General features: G+C 43.9%; 2 protein-coding genes across 9 annotated transcripts in view; one reads left to right on the plus strand and one right to left on the minus strand.

Moving 5' to 3' along the window:
* Positions 1 to 3,606, plus strand: part of Tbce (tubulin folding cofactor E) — a 53,258-nt gene extending 49,652 nt beyond the window's left edge. Inside the window, exons 17-18 of one of the 2 annotated variants that reach the window (XR_013426628.1) lie at positions 19 to 201; positions 3,341 to 3,606. Coding sequence is in view for 1 of the 2 variants with exons in the window: in XM_078023076.1 (XP_077879202.1) it covers positions 19 to 90 (72 nt within the window). In the remaining variant the exon portion in view is untranslated. Of the gene's footprint in view, positions 1 to 18 lie in introns of both variants that reach the window. The other variant, XM_078023076.1, reaches the window with a different exon arrangement.
* Positions 1 to 25,200, minus strand: part of B3galnt2 (beta-1,3-N-acetylgalactosaminyltransferase 2) — an 87,115-nt gene that overhangs the window by 42,599 nt on the left and 19,316 nt on the right. For 5 of the 7 annotated variants that reach the window (XM_078023083.1, XM_078023079.1, XM_078023080.1 and 2 more), the window contains exons 4-11: positions 24,670 to 24,863; positions 16,493 to 16,588; positions 9,638 to 9,748; positions 6,404 to 6,482; positions 3,612 to 3,795; positions 2,698 to 2,823; positions 1,763 to 1,922; positions 1,182 to 1,238 (exon numbers count right to left, since the gene is read on the minus strand). In XM_078023083.1, the coding sequence (XP_077879209.1) occupies positions 1,182 to 1,238; positions 1,763 to 1,922; positions 2,698 to 2,823; positions 3,612 to 3,795; positions 6,404 to 6,482; positions 9,638 to 9,748; positions 16,493 to 16,588; positions 24,670 to 24,863 (1,007 nt within the window). The remainder of the gene's footprint in view (positions 1 to 1,181; positions 1,239 to 1,762; positions 1,923 to 2,697; positions 2,824 to 3,611; positions 3,796 to 6,403; positions 6,483 to 9,637; positions 9,749 to 16,492; positions 16,589 to 24,669; positions 24,864 to 25,200) is intronic. The other 2 variants (XM_078023081.1, XM_078023082.1) reach the window with 2 other exon arrangements.

Below are 25,200 nucleotides of genomic sequence, written 5' to 3' on the forward strand. Positions count from 1 at the left end.
ATCATTTCCCTTTTACAGATGAGAAACAAACTCTTTAAAGTTTGGATGGACTCCGCTAATGAAGAAGAAACAGCTAAAGTCAGTATGTGACTCAAAAGTACCTGGATACTTGGGCTTTAAAATAAAGGCCATGTGCACAGGACAAGAGACCAATCAGAATGGCCAGAGAGCCAACACCCCAAAGGGCCACAGCCTCCCAGGGTATGTATGAGAACAAAGTCAATGCTCCATCTCAGTCTTGCCAAGTGGAGTGGGGGGTCTTCCTGAGTGCCTGGGGCTGATGGGATTTTGTGGGCTGCACAAATTGGCCTAAGGCAGAAGACAGTGGACACCCTTTCTGTAGGGCTGAATTTTAAGACAGGCTGGGGTTCCAAAAACTTGAGGTCACACACACAAAAATCAACACATTAGGAACAAGAGCCTCAAAGGAGCCTACAGAAGCAGCACACCAGGAAATCAGAACTGCCAGGTTTGCACATTTCAGGATGCTCAGAGATGGAAAGTAAAACATCATATTCAACATAAAGTGAATCAAAGATGGGACACAGCAGGACAAAAGAACAGGTCCACCAAGCTGCCAGGCTGACTTGGGCTCACGGTCTCATTTACTGAGTAGAGGGCATGCTGCAATGGGGTGGGGGGGACGCAACAGTCCCTGCAGCTCCTCTGGAGCACTGTGTGTGCCTTCATCTCTTGGCACCTTCTGTGCCCAAAGTGGAAGTTGCAAGAATCCAGAATGTAACAATACTCTATGAGACAAAAGCTTGCTTTCTTCCCAGGGCTCCTACTTAGTGATTTGGTCTTTGCAGATTAATTTTTTCTGGCTCAGCAGTCAGTTTGTTTTAAAAATACTGTGTTACAACAGAAGAAATGGACATCAGTCAGAAGGGTCCAGAGGTCCTTACACTGCTAGGAACACAAGCCAGCAAACTCTTAAGTTTCAAAACTGCAAAGAATTTCTGATCAACTCTATGAAAACCTAATTCTTCTTTGTGAGTCAGGGAACTTTCATTCATAGCATTTCCTTTTTAGTATACTCAGAAAAATACTGGATGAGAAATGAGGTGGATAGTTCTGAATTAAATCCAGCGTACAGCTGTGGTCCAGGACTAGCTGTGCACTATATGGCCTCACGCCACAACTCCCAAGACCACAAAGCCAGCACCCTTGGGCCTGCTTACCTGGTATCTTCTAGGTCCTATGGCTGCCATCCAAATACCCATGCTTACATCTTCACCCTACACAGGTCCCAAAGTTTAAATGTTATAAAATAATGCCATACCCACTCCCAAATAAACAGTCTTTCCACTTCTTTGTTCTGCTATTATTCTGTTAAGGCAAAACATGGATTCACATGTAAAAGCAGTGATCACAGACAGAAAGCACCACACTGCATGGTAACAGAGCAAGCAGACAGCCCCTCCCTCACGAACCTTAGACTTCTGGGGCTAACAGCAGCAAATTGTGGCTCTAGTAACCAGGAGAAACTGCACGTTGACACTATACCCAGATTCAGCAGAGAGCAAGCTCTTCAAGCTTTCTTCCTATGAACAGCAATCTTGATATTCACACCAATTACACTTGTGGGCTCAAACGACTCAGGAGCAGACTGGATAGCCAGATGTGAGCAACAATAACCCTTGATGGGTGACTCCCACAGAACAGCATGCTCCCCCACGGCAAGCTGGCTGCTGCAGGGATGCAACCTTAGGCTGCTGAGACTTGGACTGTGAGTTGCCTTGGGTTAGAAATCTGTAATTACCTGATAGGTCTTTAATCTCCCCGAGTTGCTTGCCAGCCAGTTGACAATGTCCCTGGAGATCACATATCCTGACCCACATGCGAATGCAGGGTAAGCTGGGCTGGGGTACTCCAGTTCTTGCCACTTTCCAGTTCTGTCCACTGCCCAATTCAATCTGAAACTGAGATTTTTAAAAAACGTGGATTCTCTGTATTGTTATGACATGTATCCTACCACTATCAGATTGTGGACTCCTTTGTTATCACTATAAAGGAAAGAGCTTGAAAAGCAGAGAATAATAAGAAAAAATTTAAGAAAAGGAACTATTTTATCCAGGAGTATTTTATATAGAAGACGAGTATATTAAGTTCTAAGTTTCTGAATGGGAAGGTAACAGTACTACTATTATTTATTTAGGTACTGGGGATTAAACCCAGGGGCGTTTGCTCACTAAGCTAAGTCCTTTTAATTCTGAGACAGGGTTTCACTAAGTGCTGAGGCTGGCCTTGAACTTGTGATTCTCTTGGTTCAGCCTCCCGAGTTGCTGGGATTACAGGCATATAACATTGAGCCCAGCTATCATGGTTTGGTGTATATTCAAAACAAAAACCCCAAATCATTAACCTTTTACAGTGCTCCTGAAGCAGCAGAAAATAGCTGCAGAGACGTGTCATGTGTTCATTCTAACACAGAAGGTAGAGAAGCTTCTGAGCATAACGTATTTTTAGAGCACAAAGACACAAACCACATCTTTTGCTCTCCACCATATCTCAGCCTGAGGTTTTTCATTCAAAATATTTTTCACTCTAATTGCAGAATACTAATAAGTAACCCAGGCATCTAGTAGGAAATGCATTTCTCAGACGCATTCTTCTTATGGAAATGGCTTGCACATTTTCACTCTAATCACATTTGCTCAGGTACACGAATGCCAAAACAAACCATGTTTCACTTACTTTCCCCACCAAACATTAGGCCCATCCAGACTCTTTTGGGAAATTCTTTTAAACACAGATTCTAAGTCTATGTAACAGTCATCATCTGTCTTCAGCAACAAACTGAAGCTGGTGGTTTCCACAGTCCTGTTGGCAGAAAAGGGTGTGTGAATTGGTGCGACTGTGCAAGGAAACACAGCGACACCAGTGAAGACCCATCACTAGCACCCTCTCACAGCTGCCTGTGTGACCATGCCCAGTGTCTCACTCATGTACCACCAAGAACGCTGGCTTTAGAATGGTACTGCTCTCAATTACAATCCTCACTGATATTTACTAAGTGATAGAGAAACATCAAGTTCATTTAAGTAAAGGAAAAAGTACAATGAAAACTCTCTGGCTGAAGGAACACATTTTCAAACAAATGTCTTAGGCATTCATGTCAGGCTGCCGTAACTATTAAACTTTGAACCTTGCCCAGTTTGTTCTTAACGAATGCCCAGCATAATGGGACATTACTGTACAAGATGCATTCTATGCTACTTTTTATATTTAGTTGAGCAGAACTCAGTGACCTGGATGGGAGGGACTCTAGTTTGAGGATCTGGGTAGATCTTTTGGAAAGGTACCATTTCCAAACCCACTGATTTTTATCTACTCCTAGCTGATACTCCCAAGGCAAGGAGGAATGACTCCAGATGGATTAGCTTCTGCCTTGTTTTCGATCAGTTAATACATTCACTCGTCAAAATAAGCAGCAGCAGCAGCAGCATCTTAAAAGATGTCTTCCTAAGGAACGGAGACATAACAGGCCACCTCCCAGGTGTGCAGTGACCTTAAATTTCTATTTTTCAAAATCTCAGTGGTTTGATGTCGATTCATTTTTTTTCCTCCATCAAAAGAACAATAAAACAAGTTCTAACCACCCAACCTACCATCTATAGAAGTTCAATAATTTTGCAGGAACATTTCGGTAAGTGTCTACAACATCCACAAAAACAATGTCACCATGAACACTGCTCTCCTCTGAAAGTAAGGCATCTTCCTCATGGAGGCTCCTCATGTGATCAGCGAGTCTCTGAGGCCGAGAGTGAAGGCTACGCAAGAGAGCATCACCTTCTGAAAAGACAGTTGAGAAACAAGCCAAGATCCAGAACTTGTATGATAAGTTACTGAAGTCTTTTTTCCCCAAAGAGGGGAGGTGTTACTAGAGATTAAACCCAGCTAAGCTCAGTTGCTTAGAGCTTTGCTAAGTTTCTGAGTATGGCCTTGAATGTCCTCCTCCCTCAGTTTCCCAAGGTGCTGGGATTATAGGCATAGACTACCACACCTGGCCTTTGAACTTTGAATCCTCTTGCTTCAGCCTCTAATGTAACTAGGATTATAGGATGCACCACGGGGCCAAGGCAACATCAGGACAGTTAGGAACTTCAGGTAGAGAGAGAGATGGAGCTCTAGTCCACACACTGCTAGCGGGAGCTATATGGTGGTATCTAGCTAAGCTGAAGATATGCAAGTCCCGTGGCTCAGCTAAGCCCACCTCAAGACATAACCCTGGAGACCATACTTGACCTGGGTGCAAGGACATTCGTTGCAGCTGTGTTTATAACAGTGGGGGGAACCAGACCCCTAAGTCAAAAGCAGCCCAACAGTGCTATATTCACATAATATAGCAGATATAAAAATCAACATGACCTTGAAGGTTAAAAGGAATGGCATTGAAAGGTAATGTTGATGAAAACCACTGAATGATGTATGTATAGCACAGATGTCATTTACTCATTATGCTGCTTTAAAATAATTTTTTAAAATACTCAACTATGCTGTTTACAGGTATGTTAAAATATAGTAGGAAGCAGAAAAACAGTAGGGCAGGCACACGGCTGCCGAAGCAGACGCAGCCTTTGGAGGGGCAGAGAATAACAGGGCCCAGGAGCAGTACCAGGGAGGAGGTCTCAACTGCACCTGGTTTTCCCCTGGTGCTGGGGGCTTTGCCCATGCTGAGCAAGTGCTCTACTACCAGCTACAACCTAGCCTCTATAAAAATTTTTTTCTAATAAATGGCAGTCCCCAAGCACCAAAAAAACAAAAACAAAAAAAACCTCCTCTAATAAATAGAACAAAAAGCAAGCATTTGCTAATTCTTAATGTGTAGCTAGCTATTTCTTATTCTTTATTTTTGGTGTATTTATAATATTCCACAGTAAAAATAATTACTGATGTCATTAAAAGACATTTTATTTACCAGCTCACAAGCTGGCAGTGAGTCACAGATCATGTATGTACAGGGACTCTCCCCAGATCCTTTGGGTTTAGGACAGCAGTTCTTTCACTAGGACACAGTAAGTCAGGATTTTCTCAAACACCTCAAGGAAAATTTCTGGAAAAAACAAGAGTGAGCTGCCAAGGGGTTAGGAGAGGATCAACAAGAGCAGCCTAGCACTGCATTCTCTGCTGCACGAGGAAGGGTGGGTGGGGCCCACCCCTGCCACTGTCCCTGCCACTGTCAGTGAGACAGGCGGCACCACAGAACACCCTTGGGCCACAGTGTTCTTGCAATAAAACAGAGCAGACTAAATCCGTGGTTCTGAGGAATGCTTCCTGAAATACAGACACCTGGGCCCAAAGCCTGCAGAGTTAGTAGGTCTGGGGGTGGGGCCCAGGAATCTGTACTTCTGTAGTACTAGGATTTGAACCCAGGGGCACTCTTCTACCGAGCTGCATCCCCAGCTCTTTTTTAAATTTTTAATTTTGAGACAGGGTCTCACTAAATTGACCTCAAACTTACAATCCTTCTGCCTCAGGCTCTGGAGTGGCTGAGATTATAGGTGTGTACCACTGCACCTTGCTCAGCTGGGTTGTTACTTTGGGGAAGATTCCCGCCCCACCATATATATAATCATCACTGGTCATCTTGAAAATGCCACTCAGCATCACAATGAGATCCTACTTCACACCCACTAGGAGGGGAATATTAAAAAGACAGACAATGTAAACACTAAAGAGGTGGAGAAACGGAAACCCACAGAGTGACGAAAACGCAGAACCAGGCAGCCGCTGCTGGGAACAGTCTGGCAGGGCCTTAGATGGCTGCTCAGAATTACCATATGGACCTAGCATTTTCATTCCTAGATGTTTAACTACAAAAAGTGAAAATATATGATCACAGAAGCTTGTACATTAGCGTTCACTGCAGTTATTCATAACTGCCAAGAAGTAGAAGCAACCCAATTGTGCATCAATTAACAAATGGCACTATGGCATTATATATCCAATGGAATATTATAATCACAAAAATAGAATTAAGTATATTGGCCAATAAGGCTGAACCTTGAGAAATTATGCTAAGCAAAAGAAGCTAGGCAAGTACCACATGTTGTATGATCCCATTTGCATGAAATGTTCAAAATAGGCAAATCCACAGAGAAGTAAATTAGTAGTTTTAATAGGTAGGGAAAACAGAATGGGACTAGTGGGTATAGAGTTTTTCTTTTCTTTTTGGCAGGATGGAAATGTTCTTGAATTAGTGTAGATGGTCTCAGAACTCCCCAAATATTGAATCAACACCTTAAAAGGGTGAATTGTATGGTATGTAAAGCTATCTCAGTAAAGCTATTTTTTTCAGCGACTAACAAGATCACATTTTATGTCCAAGTATTAAAAAAATAAATAAATAAAAAGATCAGGTGTAAGGAGGTTCAGTGTTCTTCTCAACAGGCTGACTTACCCTGAATGGTGTAAATGAAGCCACCTGCAACTCCTTCCACACCTTCCATGAATTCATGAGGCAGTGCGCCCTCCCCAGCCTGGAATGAATGAGAGTGGCAGTGTCCAGGGCTGCACAGCAGAAGGGAACGCACTGCACTGGACCATCACCTGACCGGTCCTGACAGGATCCCACTGCAGCACATAGTGAGCTGCTACTTTTGTTATCTAATTACAATCTCCTTTTTGGTACTGGTACTGGGGATTAAACCTGGGTGCTCTACCACTGAGCTACACCCACAGCCATTTTATTTATTTTGAAACACAATCTTGCTATGTGCTCACACTGGCCTCAAACTGGAGTCTCTGGGATTACAGGTGGGCGCCAGCATGCCTGGTTTAACTGCAGTCTTAAGATCATATATGCTTGGTGGCACAAAGGTGTTCTGAATTCCAACTTAATGTGGAATCATATGTTCTTATATTCACTACCATAATGGAACCAAAACCACTTTATTTTACATCCCAACTCCACCCCTTTAAAAATTAATGAAAATTTTGACTTTTTTTTTCTTATAAGTTCAAATAGATAGGCATGTTTTACCTTTCAGTGAACATGCAGAGAAAAGCTTCTCTAAGGTCAGCACTCTGTCCCAAACAGTTCGGATGGAACCCAAGGGACTGCTGGTGAATTTCAGGGCTAGAGCCAATTCTGCTGAAAGCCAGAAACAGACCTTTCTGCCTATTAGGCTTAGAGTGCCTTTATTATTAGAGTCACCTCAAAAGCTGCCCGACACCCCTACTCAAACAGTGTCACATGCCAATTCAGAGCGAGCCTCCATCAGAGCTGCACTCCAGCTGCTACTGGTTGGGAGTGTTCCTGGCCTTTCCTCTGTGAACTCACCTCAGCAGAAGGGATACTGCTGGGCTATTTGCTTTTCAAACAAATCTGTTCAGCAGAGTTTTACTGTGTAAAGCAATTTCGAGGGCCAGCAGTGAGAGAATTCTGAAGGCACTGTGGTAACACATCATTTAATTTAAAATACGGTTTGTAGCCAAATGCTGAAGAAATTAGTCCAGGGGGATGCTACAGAATGCAGCCATATAGTTCTACTCACCATTTTTTTTTTTTTTGCTGGTGTGTGACAGCTGTATTTACTGGTGGGTTTTGTTGTTACACATTCACACTTGCACACACTACACAATAACACAACACAACTTGGCCAGTACCACTCCCCAGCACTTCCTCTCCCTCCCAACCCTGCAGTTCTGTGAAAGGTCATGTACTCTTCATCTTTGAATTGCTTCCACTGTGCTGTGCTGGCCTGTTTGGAGGGCAGCATTCTTTGGCAGGGAGCAGAACTGGTGAAAACCCTCCTCTGCCCAAGCACCTCTCTGCGGAGCTTCCTCTTCCCCCACCTGAACCTCGACCTTTCACCCTCTGCCACCGTGGGTACTCCAGAGCAGAGCACCGGAGTCTACGTCCGAACCCGCTTCTCAACTCCGAACTTATTTCCTTGACTCTAATAAACTCATATACTATAGGGAGGCAAGAATTAAAGGCACTTGGCTTAAAAAAATATGGAAATTAAGAGAAACCCATCAACTCCATAGAACTTTCTACCCAAAGGACTTTTCAAAAAAGGGTGGAATCCTGAACCCGGGATGCAAATGGCCAAGGCTGGGAGCCGTCCGGCATGCATCTGAGTCGTGTGCTTGGTGTCCTTCCTCTCCCGGACACCGAGCTCCCACGACTCCCATGACAGGCCTGTGGCAGGGCAGGTTCAGTGAACATCTCAGCACGAGCAGCAGAGTGCCACTGTGCCACGGACGTCCTCTGCATCTCCCCAGGACATCCTCTGCATCTCCGTCTGGGGAACCCAACCCCGTGAACAGATGAGTACTCAGAGAACTCGCTGAAGGCCCCATGCCCATCCTCAACTGCTGGCCCAGAGACAGAATGAGAGAAGGGCCTGACAGCACACACAGGCCCGCCGCCCCACCTTCCTCATCACTCCACATTTCAGAAATCTGCCTAATTTGTATATTTTAAATTTGAAGTGGGGGCTGAGGTTGTAGCTCAGTGGTAGAGTGCTTGCCTAGCGTGTGTGAGGCTCTGGGTTCAATCCCCAGCACCATGTAAAACCAAATAAACAACAGAAAGTATTGCGTCCATCTACAATTAAAAATATTTTTAGGGCTGGGGATGTGGCTCAAGCGGTAGCGCGCTCGCCTAGCGTGCATGCGGCCCGAGTTCGATCCTCACCACCATATACAAACAAAGATGTTGTGTCCACCAAGAACTAAGAAAAAATAAATAAATGTTAAAATTCTCTCTCTCACTGTCCCCTTCACTCTCTCTTTAAAAAAAAAAAAATTTTTTTTAAAAATTGAAGCAAGTCTGAAAAAATGAGAAACAGAAGAATCAGAAAATCAAAATCAGATTTGCTTCAGCAAGAAAAATAAAAGCAAATATCCAACTTATTTTCCACTTCTCCCTTTAAGATAGGGTCTCACTGTATTGTCCAGGCTGCTCTCAGACTCTCAGGCTCAAGTGATCCTGCTTCAACCTCCTGAGTAGTGGGAATCACAGGTGCATGTCACTGCATCTGACTCGGCACTTTATCTCTAGTACTTTATTTTACACATATGTTTTTTTGGCACCAGGAACTGAATCCAGGGGTACTTTACCACTAAGCTACATCCCCATTCTTTTTTGTTTTTGTTTTTGAGACAGAGTCTAAGTTGCTGAAGCTGGCTCCAAATTGTGATCCTCCTGCCTCAACCTCCCAAGTAGCTGAGATTACAGGCATGTGGCAGGTATCTATAGAATTTTAGCTGATATTTCACTATTAAGGTGAGTTAGTGAACATTCTAAACTACTGAACAAATATTCTTAACTATTTTAAAATTTTTGAGAAATAAAATATTGTACTTTAACAATGCACTTTTTTTGCAGCAATGGGGATCAAACTCAGGGTCTTGTGCACGTTAGGCAAGTGGTCTACCACTGAGATACATCCCCAGCCCCCAAAACATGCACCAATCTTAAGGCTAACTCCATATTCATCAGTGTTAGAACTACAGAATCACACTGAACACTTGAGCTTTCTGTCTTTACCATGGCAACTTAACAACACTTACTACTACATATGTTTTAAAAGCACATGAGAATCATTATTCAATACTGCCTGGGATGGTACAAATTTTAAGACACTTTCAGATATAGGAAAAGCCCAAGAGAAGGCTGACTTACAGTAATGATCCGGAGGACTCCGCCACCGTCATGCACGGTCACCCTGTGCAGGTTTCCCGACACGAGCCCGTAGAGGTCTTGACTCTCCCACACCACAGTCCCTTCAAAGCTCTTTGGGGAAAAGATGAAGAGCGAGCCAATTTCTTTACTGTTGTCATTTGGATTAAGTATTTAGGTTCAGACCTGAGAGAAATGCTTATTCTTTCCCCAAAACACATCAGTTAAGCTATCATGCTGCAACTCTTAACACCTTTTTCCATGCACATCTAGAAATCAACCAGAGTGCATAAGGCTGGGTGGCAGATGCCTCGGTTCCCCTGACCCAAAGCCTCCCCGTGCAGTCCAGCAGCTCCCTTCAGTGGGCACAGTGCGCCCTGGGTGGATGCACCTGGGTTTACTGGAACACTCCCTGCGGCAGACATTTGGGGCTGCCAAACAGCTACCACCTTAATGCGGAAGTGTTTTGGCTTAAATGTCTGTTTTCTCCGAATAAGTTGTATTTTAAAAACTAAATTTCCAGAGGTGAAATTCTTAGGCTGAGGTTTGTGTGTGTTGGGACACATCGCTAAGGTGCTTTTCAAAAGTTCTTTTCAATCACCTTATGAGCGGGTTTTGAGAATGCCTGATGTGGGTGCAGGGAATGACCCCTGGTTCAGCTACACTTCTTTTTTTTTTTTTTTTTTTTTTAAAGAGAGAGTGAGAGGAGAGAGAGAGAGAGAGAAATTTTAATATTTATTTTTTAGTTCTCGGCGGACACAACATCTTTGTTGGTATGTGGTGCTGGGGATCGAACCCGGGCCGCACGCATGCCAGACGAGCGCGCTACCGCCTGAGCCACATTCCCAGCCCTCAGCTACACTTCTGATCCCAGGGCTGTTCTCTCCTGATGACGGCCTGTCCTCTTTTGCGTCACCTGGTTTTTGAGTTTTTTATTCCTTGTTAATCTGTGTGCAATTCTGCAGAATACTTATCTTGATCCTGTGTATGCTGTGTGCACTAGAAGTATTTTTTCAGAGTTGTTTGCCACTTTTTTTTTTTTGAAATTCAAACGTCCATAAAATGCTTCCTTATGGACTCTGACAAGCTTTTTTGTGATGATCACTGCTGAATTCCAAGTTTAGCAAGTTGCACTTCCCCGCCCCAAGGTCCTGATGCCTTCCGACTTCTCTGTGGTCAGTTTTCAACTCTGCAGCTGGCTCCTGACACTGCTCAGGTCTTAGCTCCACTTTCTCCAGAAACAGAAGCTACCAAGGCCCAATCTGCCCACCACATCGACCTGTTTCATTTCCTTAATGCCATTTATTGCTCTGCTATTTCTGTTTTTTCCACTGTCAAACTGATGGTTCCCACTGGAACACAAGCATCTTGCTGTTTTTCCAACCACCGTGTCCCCAGCAAGAGAATGGCTTGACGTAACTAAAACTGAATTGTGGAATTAAAGCCAAGTAGATGACCTCCATGTGGCACATGAAGACCTGGCTCTAACATATCAACAGTCTCATGTATGAAATGAAAAGATGAGGATTGACAGTACCGTCTAGTTCAGTCAACAGCTCAGAAAATTAGGCAAAGTGAGTGAATCTGTCTCATGACTAGGTCAGTGGCTCACAAACTTTTTTTTTTTTAAAGCAATGAAACTTTTCTTCTCTACCAAAGCAGACAAAAACACTGCAAGAGCCTGGGTTATGCTGTTCAGGTGCCCTTAACCTTCATCTGCAAACCCCCCAGGCACTGTCTCCACCCCCCTTCCTTGGAGATGACCTTGCAGACACACTGCAGCCTGTGTCCTTGCTTCTCAGTTCTTAATAAAACACAGAGAGCCACGTCTTTCTCTAAGGGCTGCTCTGAAGTGCACTCTCTGCTCAGAAAATAGGCTTCTGACTATCAGAAGCACAGAAGGATGCAAACTGTCCTTTTCAAAGACTCTACTTTTCCTAGGTGTCCTTAACCCTCTAGCTCAAATCTGAGTTTTAAAAAACAAAACCTTCCCCTAAATAGACACATATACAGGAGGGAGATAAAGAAAAAAGATTAGGGAAGAAATACACCAAATATATTGAGCAACAGATGGGTGAAGTCACGTCCTTAAAACTTTCTGCATTTTGCCAAATTTCCAACAATGAATACATGTCACTTTCATACATTTCTGTACTTTGATAATCATGAAAAAAATGTTAACCTGGAACATATGACCAACAAGTAAATTTAAGGTCAGTCTTCCTCCACAAGCCATTACTTAAACGTTTCAGTATGTATGATTTACCAGGCCTCTGGCTGTGTGTTTCAAGATCAGAAACAAAAATGAAAGAGCCCATATCTTTAAATCACCCTAATATGGAATTATCTAAACACACCGAGATGAGGTTCCATGACAAGGGAAGGAAGTCATTGCGGGGTCGGGGCTCGGCAGGCTCCCAGTACCACCAGCGCTGTCCCCAAGGGCTCTGGGTCAGAAAGTGGGAGGTAACCGCAGGCACACACAGAAAACCATGAAGAGCTTGGCACCAGCCAAGGCAGGGATGGGAGCCACCCACCCCTGGGACAGGAAGCCAGAAGACAGAGGGCTGCAGCAGGAGAGGGCCTCAGGAGGGGCAGAGAGAGAGAGAGGCTCACACACACAAAGGTCAGGGAAGAGCAAGCACTGCTAGGGTGACTGGAGAGGGAGGGCAGGAGGTGCCTAGGCTGGGTCAGGATCAGTTCGCCTGAGAGGAAGGAGGCAGTGTCCCCAGACCAGAAGAGCTGCTAAGCAGAGCTCCAGCAGCAAAACCAATGCCTCAAAGCCATGTGCCCGCTGGTCACTACAGAGGACCTCAAAAAGTACCCACTGGACACCATGGAGGACGACCTCAAAATGTACCCACTGGGCACCATGGAGGACCTCAAAATGTACCCACTGGGCACCATGGAGGACCTTAAAATAGAGTGCCTGCTGGCCAGTATGGGGACTGGAGAGCCAAGAATGTGTCCCATGGTGCTGGTTCAGGTGGAGACACCAGACCTAAGGCTGAAGACACAGGAGACAAGAAAGGGTAGCACAGAGGGGATATCCCCAGTAGGATGCCTGTGGGACGTGCACGCAGAGTTCAGCAAGCAGCCAGTCGAAAGCAGTCTGGGCTGCAGTGACAAGACACCAGCCCACTGGCAGTGACAGATGAAATGGCCTGAGAAAAATAAGCCAAACAGAAGGCGAGCATCAAAAAGCAAAAGGAGAAATAATGACCCACACCTCAGGAAAAGCCGCGTGTCAAGGAAAGTCCCTTGAAGACTGCTCTCGCCCTACCCACTAGCTGACACTTGGTGTCTGACCCGCTCTCCCACTGTGCTCCTTCAGTACACCCAACTCCATTGTGCCTGTCTGTGACACTCTGGGTAGGGAAGTACCAGAGTTCACTGGCCCAAAGGAGATGACCCCCAGGCCTGGCTCAGAAAACCATCTTTCTATACTGAACCCGCTGGAGCTGCATCTACCTGCCTGCGAACCCAGGCTGAGCCACGCCCTCCCCTCCTCCTCACACGCCTGCAGTCCATCCTCTGGCCTGCAGTCCATCCTCTGACATAAGCTGTCACAGCACCAGGAACCTAAAGGAGGGGAGCAACATGTTCATGGCAACTTGTGCCAAGACATAAAACCAAGAGAAAAGGAGAAAGCCTGACAAGAGGTTGGAAACATGTTGTCCGTGACATTGCAAGCTGTCTGCAACCCATTCCCCATGTTCACTCCGGCCTCGTGCTTCCTGCACCGGCGTGTGTATGTTTATTTTGGTGGTGCTGGGGATTGAACCCAGGGGTTCTCTACCACTGAGCTGCATCTCCAGCCCTTTGTTCTATTTTGAGACAGGGTCTTGCTATGTTGCCCAGGCTGGCCTTGAACTTGCAATCCTCCTGCCTCAGCCTCCTAAGCAACTGGGATTACAACTGGCCACCGCACCAAGCCATGGTTTTATTTTTTTCCCAATAAAGCTAATATGTATTATAGACCATTGAGGAAACCAATTTAAAAAAAGAAAATGAAAACCATTCATCTCCCATGTAGCCTTGTTAAATAACTGAGTTTTTGTTAATGTTATTCAACCATCATGATAGAGCAAGCACATCTAAAAGCCTATGGGGATCCGGAGGTCTCAGGATGACAGGCACACTGCCTTGCACTCACTACTCCGCCAAGTACCTCCTTCACCAGCATCAGCAGGTGGTCAGCCTGGACTTACCATCTGATCTCAGAGACCCCCAGCAGTTCCGATGAGGCCACACTGGGCCCCTCCCCACACTGACAGTTGCCACATTACTTGAAAGTAAAATAGGGACATCACAACAGCACACCCTTAAGCATTTCAGTGTGGCCTTCCTAAGAACAAGGGCATCCAGAGAAAAGGAACAGTGTGTAGCCAGGACAACTGAGGAGCAGACTGTGACCAGCTGGAGCACCAGGGTTGCTCTTCTTTCTCTCCCTTAACTTCAGCGTCACTGACACTGGGCCGTGCCACTTTTTCCTGTGCGACAAGGACATGCAGTGACAAGGACGTGCGGCATCGTCCTAATCCTCAACCACCAGAAACCAGCTTGGGCAGTGTCCCCAAGCACTGCTAAATGTCCTCCAAGGGTACACTGCCCCTGACTGAAACACTGCTCTTAAGAAGCAAGACCCAAGTCCAGACTGGTGTGTGTGTGGGGGGGAGAGCAGCGGCCTAAGGAGCGTGCAAACACCTCCTGCCGTGTCTCAGCAGCCTCCTGGCATGGACTACCAAATCCCTGGAATGGCCTCAGACCTGGGTGGCAAGGCTCCACAGCCCAGAAGAAACAGGCAGTGAGGGCAGGCTCCTCGCAGGGTCGCAAGCCCCAGAGTGGCAGAGAGATGGCTCCGACTCAGTCACGTGTATCCCCATATCTTCTCAGACCAGTCCTCTCGCACCTTTTGTGAAAAGCAGGCCTTCAGCAGGCTTCAGATGGTTCTGGGTAATACCCAACACCACGCCAGTGCTCCTGGTCCCTTGGGACAAAGTGACCCTCCCCATGGGAACCAGTCTTCGGGAGATTCTGCCCACACTGGGACAAGCCTACAGGAGGGACTCTTACTGGCCTGCTTCAGTCTAAAGGAGCCAAACCAACTAGGTAACCAGGCGACACTCTCAGCAGCATCCTGGCACAGGTAGCAGCACCCACCGCATGTGAGCCACTAGGCAGCAGCACCCCAGGTTGAGTCTTGATGAGGCCCATGCTTGGCACACAGCAAAAACCTTCTGGGTAAACATAGGAACTAACTAAAGATAGTTTCCTTCAAAAACTGAGATCCAATGCTTGGCCAGCACTGCTTAGCTGAGCCACAATCTTAATCCAAAATAAAGGATAATTTAATGGCACACGCTGCACTTCAAAAGCAAGTTAGTTCAGGGCTGCATTGGGGCCCAGTGTTGAGCACTCGCCTAGGACGTGTGAGGAACTGGTTCAATCCTCAGCACCACATAAAAATAAACAAGCAAAATAAAGGCACGCTGTTCATGCCTTAAAAAGAAACAAGTTCATAAATGAAAGAAAAAAAGATACAGGAAACAAAAAGATATAGGCACTCTTATATAATGCTAATGATTATTCAAATTGATACAATTGCTAAAATGCCTTCCAAAAAGAATCATACGCCTTCAAAACATGTATGCCCTTCGGTCTAATAACTCATCCTAAGAAACCAATCAGTGATGCACACAGAAGTGGAATGATGTTCACTATAATTTTCTTTCATAACACTGAAAAATTTCAACATATCAAAATGCAGCTAATGTTAAAAAATGACAATATTTTTATATAGCATAATTTTACACAGGCATTAAAATAGTGAACTATATTTCTATGAAAAATGTCCATGCTGTGTTAAACTATAAAACAGGGAGGAAGTATAATCCTAACATCTATACATGCACAGAAGTCAATCTTAAAATGTGATTATTCCTGGGTTATGAGATTTTGGTGGTTTTAATGGTTTTCTTTAGTTTATCTGCATTTTTCTATTGTTTCCCAATGTTTTAGTGTTGCTTTTATTGGAGAGGTTTGTTAATTGGAAGTTGAAATGTAGGTGAAAGACCCCATGGCCGGCTGGGTTGTGGCTTAGCGATAGAGCACTTGCCTAGCACATGTGACCCCTGGTTCGATCCTCAGCACCACATAAAAAAATACATAAATGAAATAAAGGTATTAAAAAAAAAAGATCCCTGTCAATCACAGGCCGTTTCAACTACTGTGCTCAATTGCCAAGCACTTCACAGTGGGCTGAAGTGGTGGGTGGCGCTGTGTGCATGCCTGCAGCCACCTACCCTATGGCACACTGTGGCCAACTCCAGGACTGCTGAGGCCTCGCAGGTGAGGGGTCTCCAGCACACTCAAGACTGGACACACTGAGTCCCAACCCTTTTTGGTATTTTTTTAGAGACAATGTTTTGCTGAGTTGCTTAGGGACTCTCTAAGTTGCTAAGGCTGGCTTTGAACTCACGATCCACCTGCCTCGGCCTCCTGAGCCACTAGGATTAAGGGCATGCGCCACCACACCTGGCTCTCCTTCCTTCTTCAGATAAGCAGAAAGTTTGAATTACCAGAATGTCTGTCTGTCTGTCAGCACCCCCACTGGGCTTTCACTAAAATAGTCATGGGGTGTCTACTGCAGCGAGCCAACACGGCCAGGTGCGAGACTCTTCCCAAGTGTGTTCTGAACCTGAGGGCTCACGGCATCCTCGGGGTCTAGAAGCGATGGCTACCTTCCAGTACACCTCGCCCAGCATCTGCCTCCCGTTCTGCAGAGCTGCCTTGCCCACCAACACACAACTGTCCTGTGAAGGACCACACTGGCAGGGGCTTCCACTGTGCTTTTACCTCGGGTAAGATGAACTGCTCCACGGGCTTGTACCACAGCTTGTTCACCTGCACACCACAGCTCGGAGGACTGAAGCGCGCAGTGAAGAGGGCCTCCTGCACATGGGGGAGAAGAGACATGAAAACAAAGACAGACGCTGCCCCTTGGTAGGTAAAATCCACAGGCACCCCAACCATGGTCACCAAAATCGTGCCATGGAGGTTTTAGCAACTTTGGGGTTTTCTAGTACCATCGTGGCTTATTAAATAAACAGAAGACAATCAAAACTGTCACGAGGTTCTCACATACTAATGTAACCCACATGACCTTAAAAGGAAATTTGGAATGAGAAGCATTCAGGGAAGGGAGATGGTGTTAGGCCAATTCAGTGTCAAACCCCAGTGCTCCCGAGAGTGCAGAACAGACTGAGGACTACAGCTTCCAGAGAACAGAAGGCACTCAGAAACCGCCTTAAAATGAACCTCCATACTCTCTAAAGGAAGTAAGAATAGGAGAAACCACAAAAAAGGAATTTGATCTTAAGCAAAACAGGGACTACAAAAAAGACAATTCTCAGGATGTCACTGTGAGGCAGGAGCATTTCTTTCTTCCATGACTATTTTTATACACCAAGTCACCACAGGGATCAAGACCATGCAGAAAGTCACAACCACAGGTGTGTCAATGGATTAAGATGACATCTTTCATGAACACCAGTTCTAGAAATGAAGTGAGGATACTTCTGGTGTCTGCCTGTGAACCCTTTAGTATCCACCTTAGACCAGTGCATCCTCAAAGGCAGAAACTATGGACTTCTCTCTAGCTAAAAATACAGCGAGATTATTCAACATGATCAAAGTATTATGTGTCTGAACTAAACTACTTGACTGATAATGCAAGCAATACAAATAGTTTTTATAAAAAGACTACACGCACTAAGACAATTGAGTACATCAAAAATTCAAGAGTAATTGGAATCTCTAAATCAGGACAACAGCAGAATTCAGAGTACTGTTATTTTGGTTACCTATCTAAACTTCAGTATCAATTCAATCTTTTGTGGGGCAGGCGGTACTGGGGACTGAACCCAGGGATGCTCTACCAGTGAGCTGCATCCCCGGCCCTTTGTAAATTTCCTTTTGAGGCAGAGTCTTGCTAAGTGGCCCAAGCTGGCCTTGAACTTGCATCCTGCCTCATGAGCTGGAGTAGCTGAGATTACAGACATGTGCCACCACACCTGGCTTTTTTTGCTTTGTTTTGGGTTTTTTTTCGCAGCGCTGAACCATTGTACCACTGAGGTACACTCCCAGCCCTTCCATGAAATCTTTAACCACAGGAACACAGAGACTACGAAGTAGAGTAACCTGATAAAGCTCTTCATGCCACAATCGTAATGGCTGGAGTCACTTGTTCCCTCTTCCATTAACACATGAACTATAGGCTCTCAGAGGAAGTAATATGAAAAACTGCAGAGTATAAACTTAATCTTGAAATAGATTATTTCAAGTCACATTATCTGTGACTCCAACACGGTATCCATTGGTAACAATCAACATTAACAATAACAATAATACAGAAATATTTGAGAAAACAGAGTTCTGTTTCCAGTAATATCAGACTAATTTTCCTAGAGGTAACAATCATGAAATCTGGACAAAGCATAAAAAGGTGACCTGAAGGCAGTTAAATTCCACTTAACATAGAGGAGAATCAAAACCAGAAGGGACCCTGGGTGCTCATCCCATCTCTGTCTGAAGGCACCACTCTAGGGTGACTGAGACTGAATGCAGACCTGCAGTCTTTCTGGCTAAAGAATTAAGAGGGTGGAGTTGGCACAGACACATCAGCTAAACAGTGAAAAGGAAACCCCTGCAAGGAAGGGGCCACAGAGGGAGAGCCACGGTCTTCCTGTGGATTCTGCCCAAACCTGTGGCTGCTCAGGAAGCACAGTGTGAGGGCACTGAAGCAGCCCCCCTGAGGTCCAGAGAACTGAACAGAGATTTCAGTTGCTGTCCTTGGCAAGGGAAGCCACGCAGAGCCTGAATCTGGCCAGTGCAACTGCTGAAACAGAACAGGAATCCAGTGCTCTCCTAGGAAGACAGGGGGACCCAAGCTCCCACAGCGACTCGCTCTAGCATCTGGGCCACAAGCTGAAGTTACTGGACAGAAGATCAAACAGAAAAGGTCACTGCACTCAAGACAGAAGACGATTCACAGACAAGCAGTCAAGGATGACGCCTTTATAACTGTAGTCAAGTGTCTGTCAGGGAGAAACATGCTCAAAGTAATGAGCACACAAGAAGTTTAGAGAAACAGAAACTGCAAGAGAGAGTTTTCAGATGAAAATTGAAGAAAAGTAAATCTAAAATAAAAAATTTATTGGATAGGCTTAATTGCATAATTGAGATGATAAAAGACTAAGGGAACTTGAATGTAGATCAACAAAAATTACCTAACTCTGGGGCTGGGATTGTGGCTCAGTGGTAGAGTGCTCAATCCTCAGCACCACATAAAAATAAATAAGTGAAATAAAGATAATGTGTCCAACTAAAACTTAAAAATAAATATTAAAAAAAAACTTTAAAAATTACCTAACTCTGAAAAACAGGAAAAATGAACAGTGGTTCACAAAGGGGACGATACCAAAATAAGTGTCATGCACATACAGGGCCGAGTGCAGGGGCCACATCTGCAATCCCAGTGACTCGGGAGGCCAGCTTCAGCAACTCAGGGAACAAAGAGAAAAGTCACTCCAAGGCACAATACATCCAGATTGCTCACAACAAAATACAAAGAACCTTAAAGGCAGCCCCAAACGCACACACCACTGCACACATCCATACGCAAACAACAATATGAAGGATGACTGTGTTCTCCCTAGCACAACTGTCACCAAAAACACGGGGATGCATCTTTAAAATACTAGAGGAAAAAAAAAAAGGAAAATTCCATATCCAGAAAATATTCCACAGTAATAAAGCAGAAAAAAAGAATAAAAGTATAACAAGAATATTTTCAGAAAAATGAAAAGTAAATTTATCACTAGTAAACTTGTTTGTAAGAAACACTGAAGGTTATTATTTGGGTTGAAGACCATGATATCAGATGGAAACTGGACATTCATGGAGGAATACAGAGCATCAGAAATGGTGAATATGTGGGCAAGTGTCAAAGAGTATTTTCCTCTATATTCCCTTAACATGCACTCAGCTGTTTAAACTGTAACAAGTATTGTGGGACTGAGGGTGCACATACAGGAAACCCACGGGCAACGACAGGAAACACTCTGCCTTGGACCTGAAGGGGAAGGACAGGAACAGAAGACTGGAATGCATACTGTTATCCTCGCACAAGACAATGGGACAAAGAGCTGAAGCTAAAGAAAGAACAGAAATTAAAAACAGCATTCTAAAAAATATTCAGTCAACCCACAGAAGGCAGAAAAGGAAAAACGGGAACAACAGAGAAGACAGAACAAAACACAACAGGGCTGGGGATGGGGCTCAGTGGAGAGGGCTTGCCCCTCACATATGAGGCACTGGGTTCGACTTTCAGCACCACATAAAAATACATAAGGGTATTATATCCACCTACAGCTTAAGAAAAAAAAATAGGTCAGAAATTATTTTGAATCCTTATACTCCAATAAAATAGAAGATAGTGAAGGCATAGATAAATTCCTTAAGTCTTATGACCTGCCCAGATTGAGTCAGGAGGATATAGACAACCTAAACAGACCAATAACAATAGAGGAAATAGAAGAAACCATCAAAAGATTACCAACTAAGAAAAGCCCAGGACCGGATGGGTATACAGCAGAGTTTTACAAAACCTTTAAAGAGGAACTAACACCAATACTTTTCAAGCTATTTCAGGAAATAGAAAAAGAGGGAGAACTTCCAAATTCATTCTACGAGGCCAACATCACCCTGATTCCGAAACCAGACAAAGACACTTCAAAGAAAGAAAACTACAGACCAATATCTCTAATGAACCTTGACGCAAAAATCCTCAATAAAATTCTGGCGAATCGGATTCAAATACATATCAAAAAAATTATACATCATGATCAAGTAGGATTCATCCCTGGGATGCAAGGCTGGTTCAATATACGGAAATCAATAAATGTTATTCACCACATCAATAGACTTAAAAATAAGAACCATATGATCATCTCGATAGATGCAGAAAAAGCATTCGACAAAGTACAGCATCCCTTTATGTTCAAAACTCTAGAAAAATTAGGGATAACTGGAACATACCTCAACATTGTAAAAGCAATCTACGATAAGCCACAGGCCAGCATCATTCTGAATGGAGAAAAATTGAAGGCATTCCCTCTAAGATCTGGTACAAGACAGGGATGCCCTCTCTCACCACTTCTGTTCAACATAGTCCTCGAAACACTGGCCAGAGCAATTAGACAGACGAAAGAAATTAAAGGCATAAAAATAGGAAAAGAAGAACTTAAATTATCACTATTTGCAGACGATATGATCCTATACCTAGCAGACCCAAAAGGGTCTACAAAGAAGCTATTAGAGCTAATAAATGAATTCAGCAAAGTGGCAGGATATAAGATCAACACGCATAAATCAAAGGCATTCCTGTATATCAGTGACAAATCCTCTGAAACGGAAATGAGGACAACTACTCCATTCACAATATCCCCCCAAAAAATAAAATACTTGGGAATCAACCTAACAAAAGAGGTGAAAGATTTATACAATGAAAATTATAGAACCCTAAAGAAAGATATAGAAGAAGACCTTAGAAGATGGAAAAATATACCCTGTTCATGGATAGGTAGAACTAACATCATCAAAATGGCGATATTACCAAAAGTTCTCTATAAGTTCAATGCAATGCCAATCAAAATCCCAATGGAATTTCTTGTAGAAATAGATAAAAGAATCATGAAATTCATATGGAATAATAAAAGACCCAGAATAGCAAAAACAATGCTAAGCAGGAAGTGTGAATCAGGCGGTATAGCGATACCAGACTTCAAACTATACTACAGAGCAATAGTAACAAAAACAGCATGGTACTGGTACCAAAACAGGCGGGTGGACCAATGGTACAGAATAGAGGACACAGAAACCAATCCACAAAACTACAACTATCTTATATTTGATAAAGGGGCTAAAAGTATGCAATGGAGGAAGGATAGCATCTTCAACAAATGGTGCTGGGAAAACTGGAAATCCATTTGCATCAAAACGAATCTGAACCCCTATCTCTCGCCATGCACAAAAGTTAACTCAAAATGGATTAAGGAGCTTGATATTAAATCAGAGACACGGCATCTGATAGAAGAAAAAGTTGGTTATGATCTACATACTGTGGGATCGGGCCCCAAATTCCTCAATAGGACACCCATAGCGCAAGAGTTAACAACTAGAATCAACAAATGGGACTTACTCAAACTAAAAAGTTTTTTCTCAGCAAAAGAAACAATAAGAGAGATAAACAGGGAGCCTACATCCTGGGAACAAATCTTTAATCCACACACTTCAGATAGAGCCCTAATAACCAGAATATACAAAGAACTAAAAAAATTAGACAATAAGATAACAAATAACCCAATCAATAAATGGGCCAAGGACCTGAACAGACAGTTCTCAGAGGAGGACATACAATCAATCAATAAGTACATGAAAAAATGCTCACCATCGCTAGCAGTTAGAGAAATGCAAATCAAAACTACCCTAAGATACCACCTCACTCCAGTAAGATTGGCAGCCATTAGGAAGTCAAACAACAATAAGTGCTGGAGAGGATGCGGGGAAAAGGGCACTCTTGTTCATTGCTGGTGGGACTGCAAATTGGTGCAGCCAATTTGGAAAGCAGTATGGAGATTTCTTGGAAAGCTGGGAATGGAACCACCATTCGACCCAGCTATTCCCCTTCTCGGTCTATTCCCTAAAGACCTAATAAGAGCATGTTACAGAGACACTGCTACAACGATGTTCATAGCAGCACAATTCACTATAGCAAGATTATGGAATCAGCCTAGATGCCCTTCAATAGATGAATGGATAAAAAAAATGTGGCATTTATACACAATGGAGTATTACTCTGCATTAAGGAACGACAAAATCATAGAATTTGGAGGGAAATGGATGGCATTAGAGCAGATTATGCTAAGTGAAGCTAGTCAATCGTTAAAAAACAAATACCAAATGACCCCCTTGATATAAGGGGAGTAAACAAGGACAGGGTAAGGACGAAGAGCTTGAGAAGAAGATTTACATTAAACAGGGATGAGAAAAGGGGAGGGGAGGGGAGGGGAGGGGAGGGGGGATAGTAGAGAATAGGACAGACAGCAGAATACATCAGACACTAGAAAGGCAATATGTCAATCAATGGAAGGGTAACTGATGTGATACAACAATTTGTATACGGGGTAAAGTTGGGAGTTCATAACCCACTTGAATCAAACTGTGAAAGATGATGTATTAAGAACTGTGTAATGTTTTGAACGACCAACAATAAAGTAAAAAAAAAAAAAAATAGGGCTGGAGATATGGCTCAGTTGGGACTGGGGATATGGCCTAGGTGGTGGAGTCCTTGCCTTTCAGGCACAAGGCCCTGGGTTTAATCCCCAGCACCCCCCCCCCCAAACACACACACACACACACGAAGCAAAATGAAAAAACCTCTTTGATAATTATGCTAAATGTAACTGGAATAAACACTTTCTATAAAATAAACAAAAAAGAAATTCTAGGACTGGATTAAAAAAAAGACCAAACTTTACATTGCCCATTGAGAAACAAAACCTCTAGCACTGTATGAAAATCACAGCAGACTGTGACCAAGAGGAGCTTATCCAGGAGCAGTAGACTAAGTCAGTGACTGATTCTTCACACAGAGTAAAGGAGAAAACTCTTGGACACATCCCAGGTGCCTACTGGCAGGAACACACAGGCGAGCACCATGCTGCAGCACAACCCGCTAATAGAAGACTGAAGGAAAACTCAGTCACATAGCAGGACCAGTGAGTCGGAAAATGAGCAAAAGGAACACGGCCACAGAGCACTGCAGCGCAGTTCCACTCCACCCAAGTCCCAGGACAGGCAAGGCCAGTGCATGGCAAACACTCCCAACAGCAGCAGCCCCTGGAGGATGGGGGATGAATAGACCCGGAGGGAACGCAGGGAAATTTCTAGGGGATGTGTGTCCCACGTACTTTGAGAGGAGTGTGGGTAAAGCAGGTCTATGCAGTTTAAAAATCTACAAGTTGTACTTTATGCAAATTTTTAAAAACTTAAGTCTGGTGAATGGCAGCATGCTGAATGTTCGGGTTAAAGGGCACCCATCCAGAAACCTACTCTGAAAGACATTTTCGAAAGATGGATGAACATAGGTGATAAACAGCAAGATGTGGATTACTGCAGACCATGACTGGTGGCTATGAGTGAGTGCTCACTGCATAATTGTGTAGTTTTCTGTACGTTTAAGACCCAGAAACAGGTCCTCTTAGATCCTCTGCTTCTTCAAATCAGATTTCCCCAAATTCAGGAACAGAGTGACCTCAGTTCTTGTAAACGCACATTTCCCACACATCTTCATTACAAAAAAAGATCTCAAGCAGCTATTAACCTTGTATTTTAGATTTTAAGGGCTAGAAGACATAGTAACACTCACGTATCCTAAGAGTCCCAAACTTTATATATCCATGACTAGATTTTTTTGGGGGGGAGGGGGAGGGGGATTGAACCCAGGGCCTTATGCAAACAAGGCAAGCCCTCTACCAACTGAGCTATCTATCTCCCCAGACCCCTCCATGACTAGATTTTGAAATCCTTGAGGTTTAGGGGAGTTTAGGATGGGAACTTCTAATCTAATCTAGTTACTTATGTTTTCTAGATCTAACACATTTATTCATAGGTAATCTCTCCCAAATATAATTTTTTATATATATATTTTTTAGTTTTAGGTGGACACAATATCTTTATTTTATTTTTATGTGGTACTGAGAATCGAACCCAGTGCCTCATGCATGCTAGGCGAGCATGCTACCACTTGAGCCACATTCCCAGCCCTCAAACCAGCATTTATAATGTATTGCAGTACCATGTATTCAATTTGAGAGGCAAGAAAAGAGAGCCTCCCACATGAGAGAGCTGCTTGGCCTCCCACCTGCTGTTCGCCAAGAGCAAGAGCTTAGGCTTCTGAACAAGGCACGTACCTCCTGTTCCGCCTGGTAGAGCTTGACGGTGATATTTCTCTGGAAACCCTCATCACTGGCTTCATAGAACACTCCCAGGCTGGTAATGACAATCGGATGGAGCACTCGGAAGCTCACGCTGACGACCCGGGCCTCGGAGAGCCCAGATGAACCTTCCTCAGAAAGGCTGAATGCCTCGATTTCCTGATTCAAAACTATGGAAATAACGAGAACATGGGTTTTACACAAACAGATATGAACTTTTCCTTTACCAACAAGAAGTAGTGGAGTCTATAATTCAAGCAACTCCATGGAGGCTGAGGCAGGAGGATCAAAAGTTTGAGGCCAGCCTGAGAACATAGAGAGGCCCTAGGCAACTTAGCAAGACCCTGTCTCAAAAGGGCTGAGGATATAGCTCAGAGGTGAAATGCTCCTGGGTTCAAGTCCCAGTATCCAAAAAAATAACAGCAAAATATAGGTAACTATTTATTATATGATTTTTCACAAATGGCAATTTTTTTTCATGTTTGAAAATCAAGGCTGCTCCTTGAA

The sequence above is a fragment of the Ictidomys tridecemlineatus genome, chromosome 10 (genome assembly GCF_052094955.1).
Source record: "Ictidomys tridecemlineatus isolate mIctTri1 chromosome 10, mIctTri1.hap1, whole genome shotgun sequence".
Lineage (NCBI taxonomy): Eukaryota > Metazoa > Chordata > Mammalia > Rodentia > Sciuridae > Ictidomys > Ictidomys tridecemlineatus.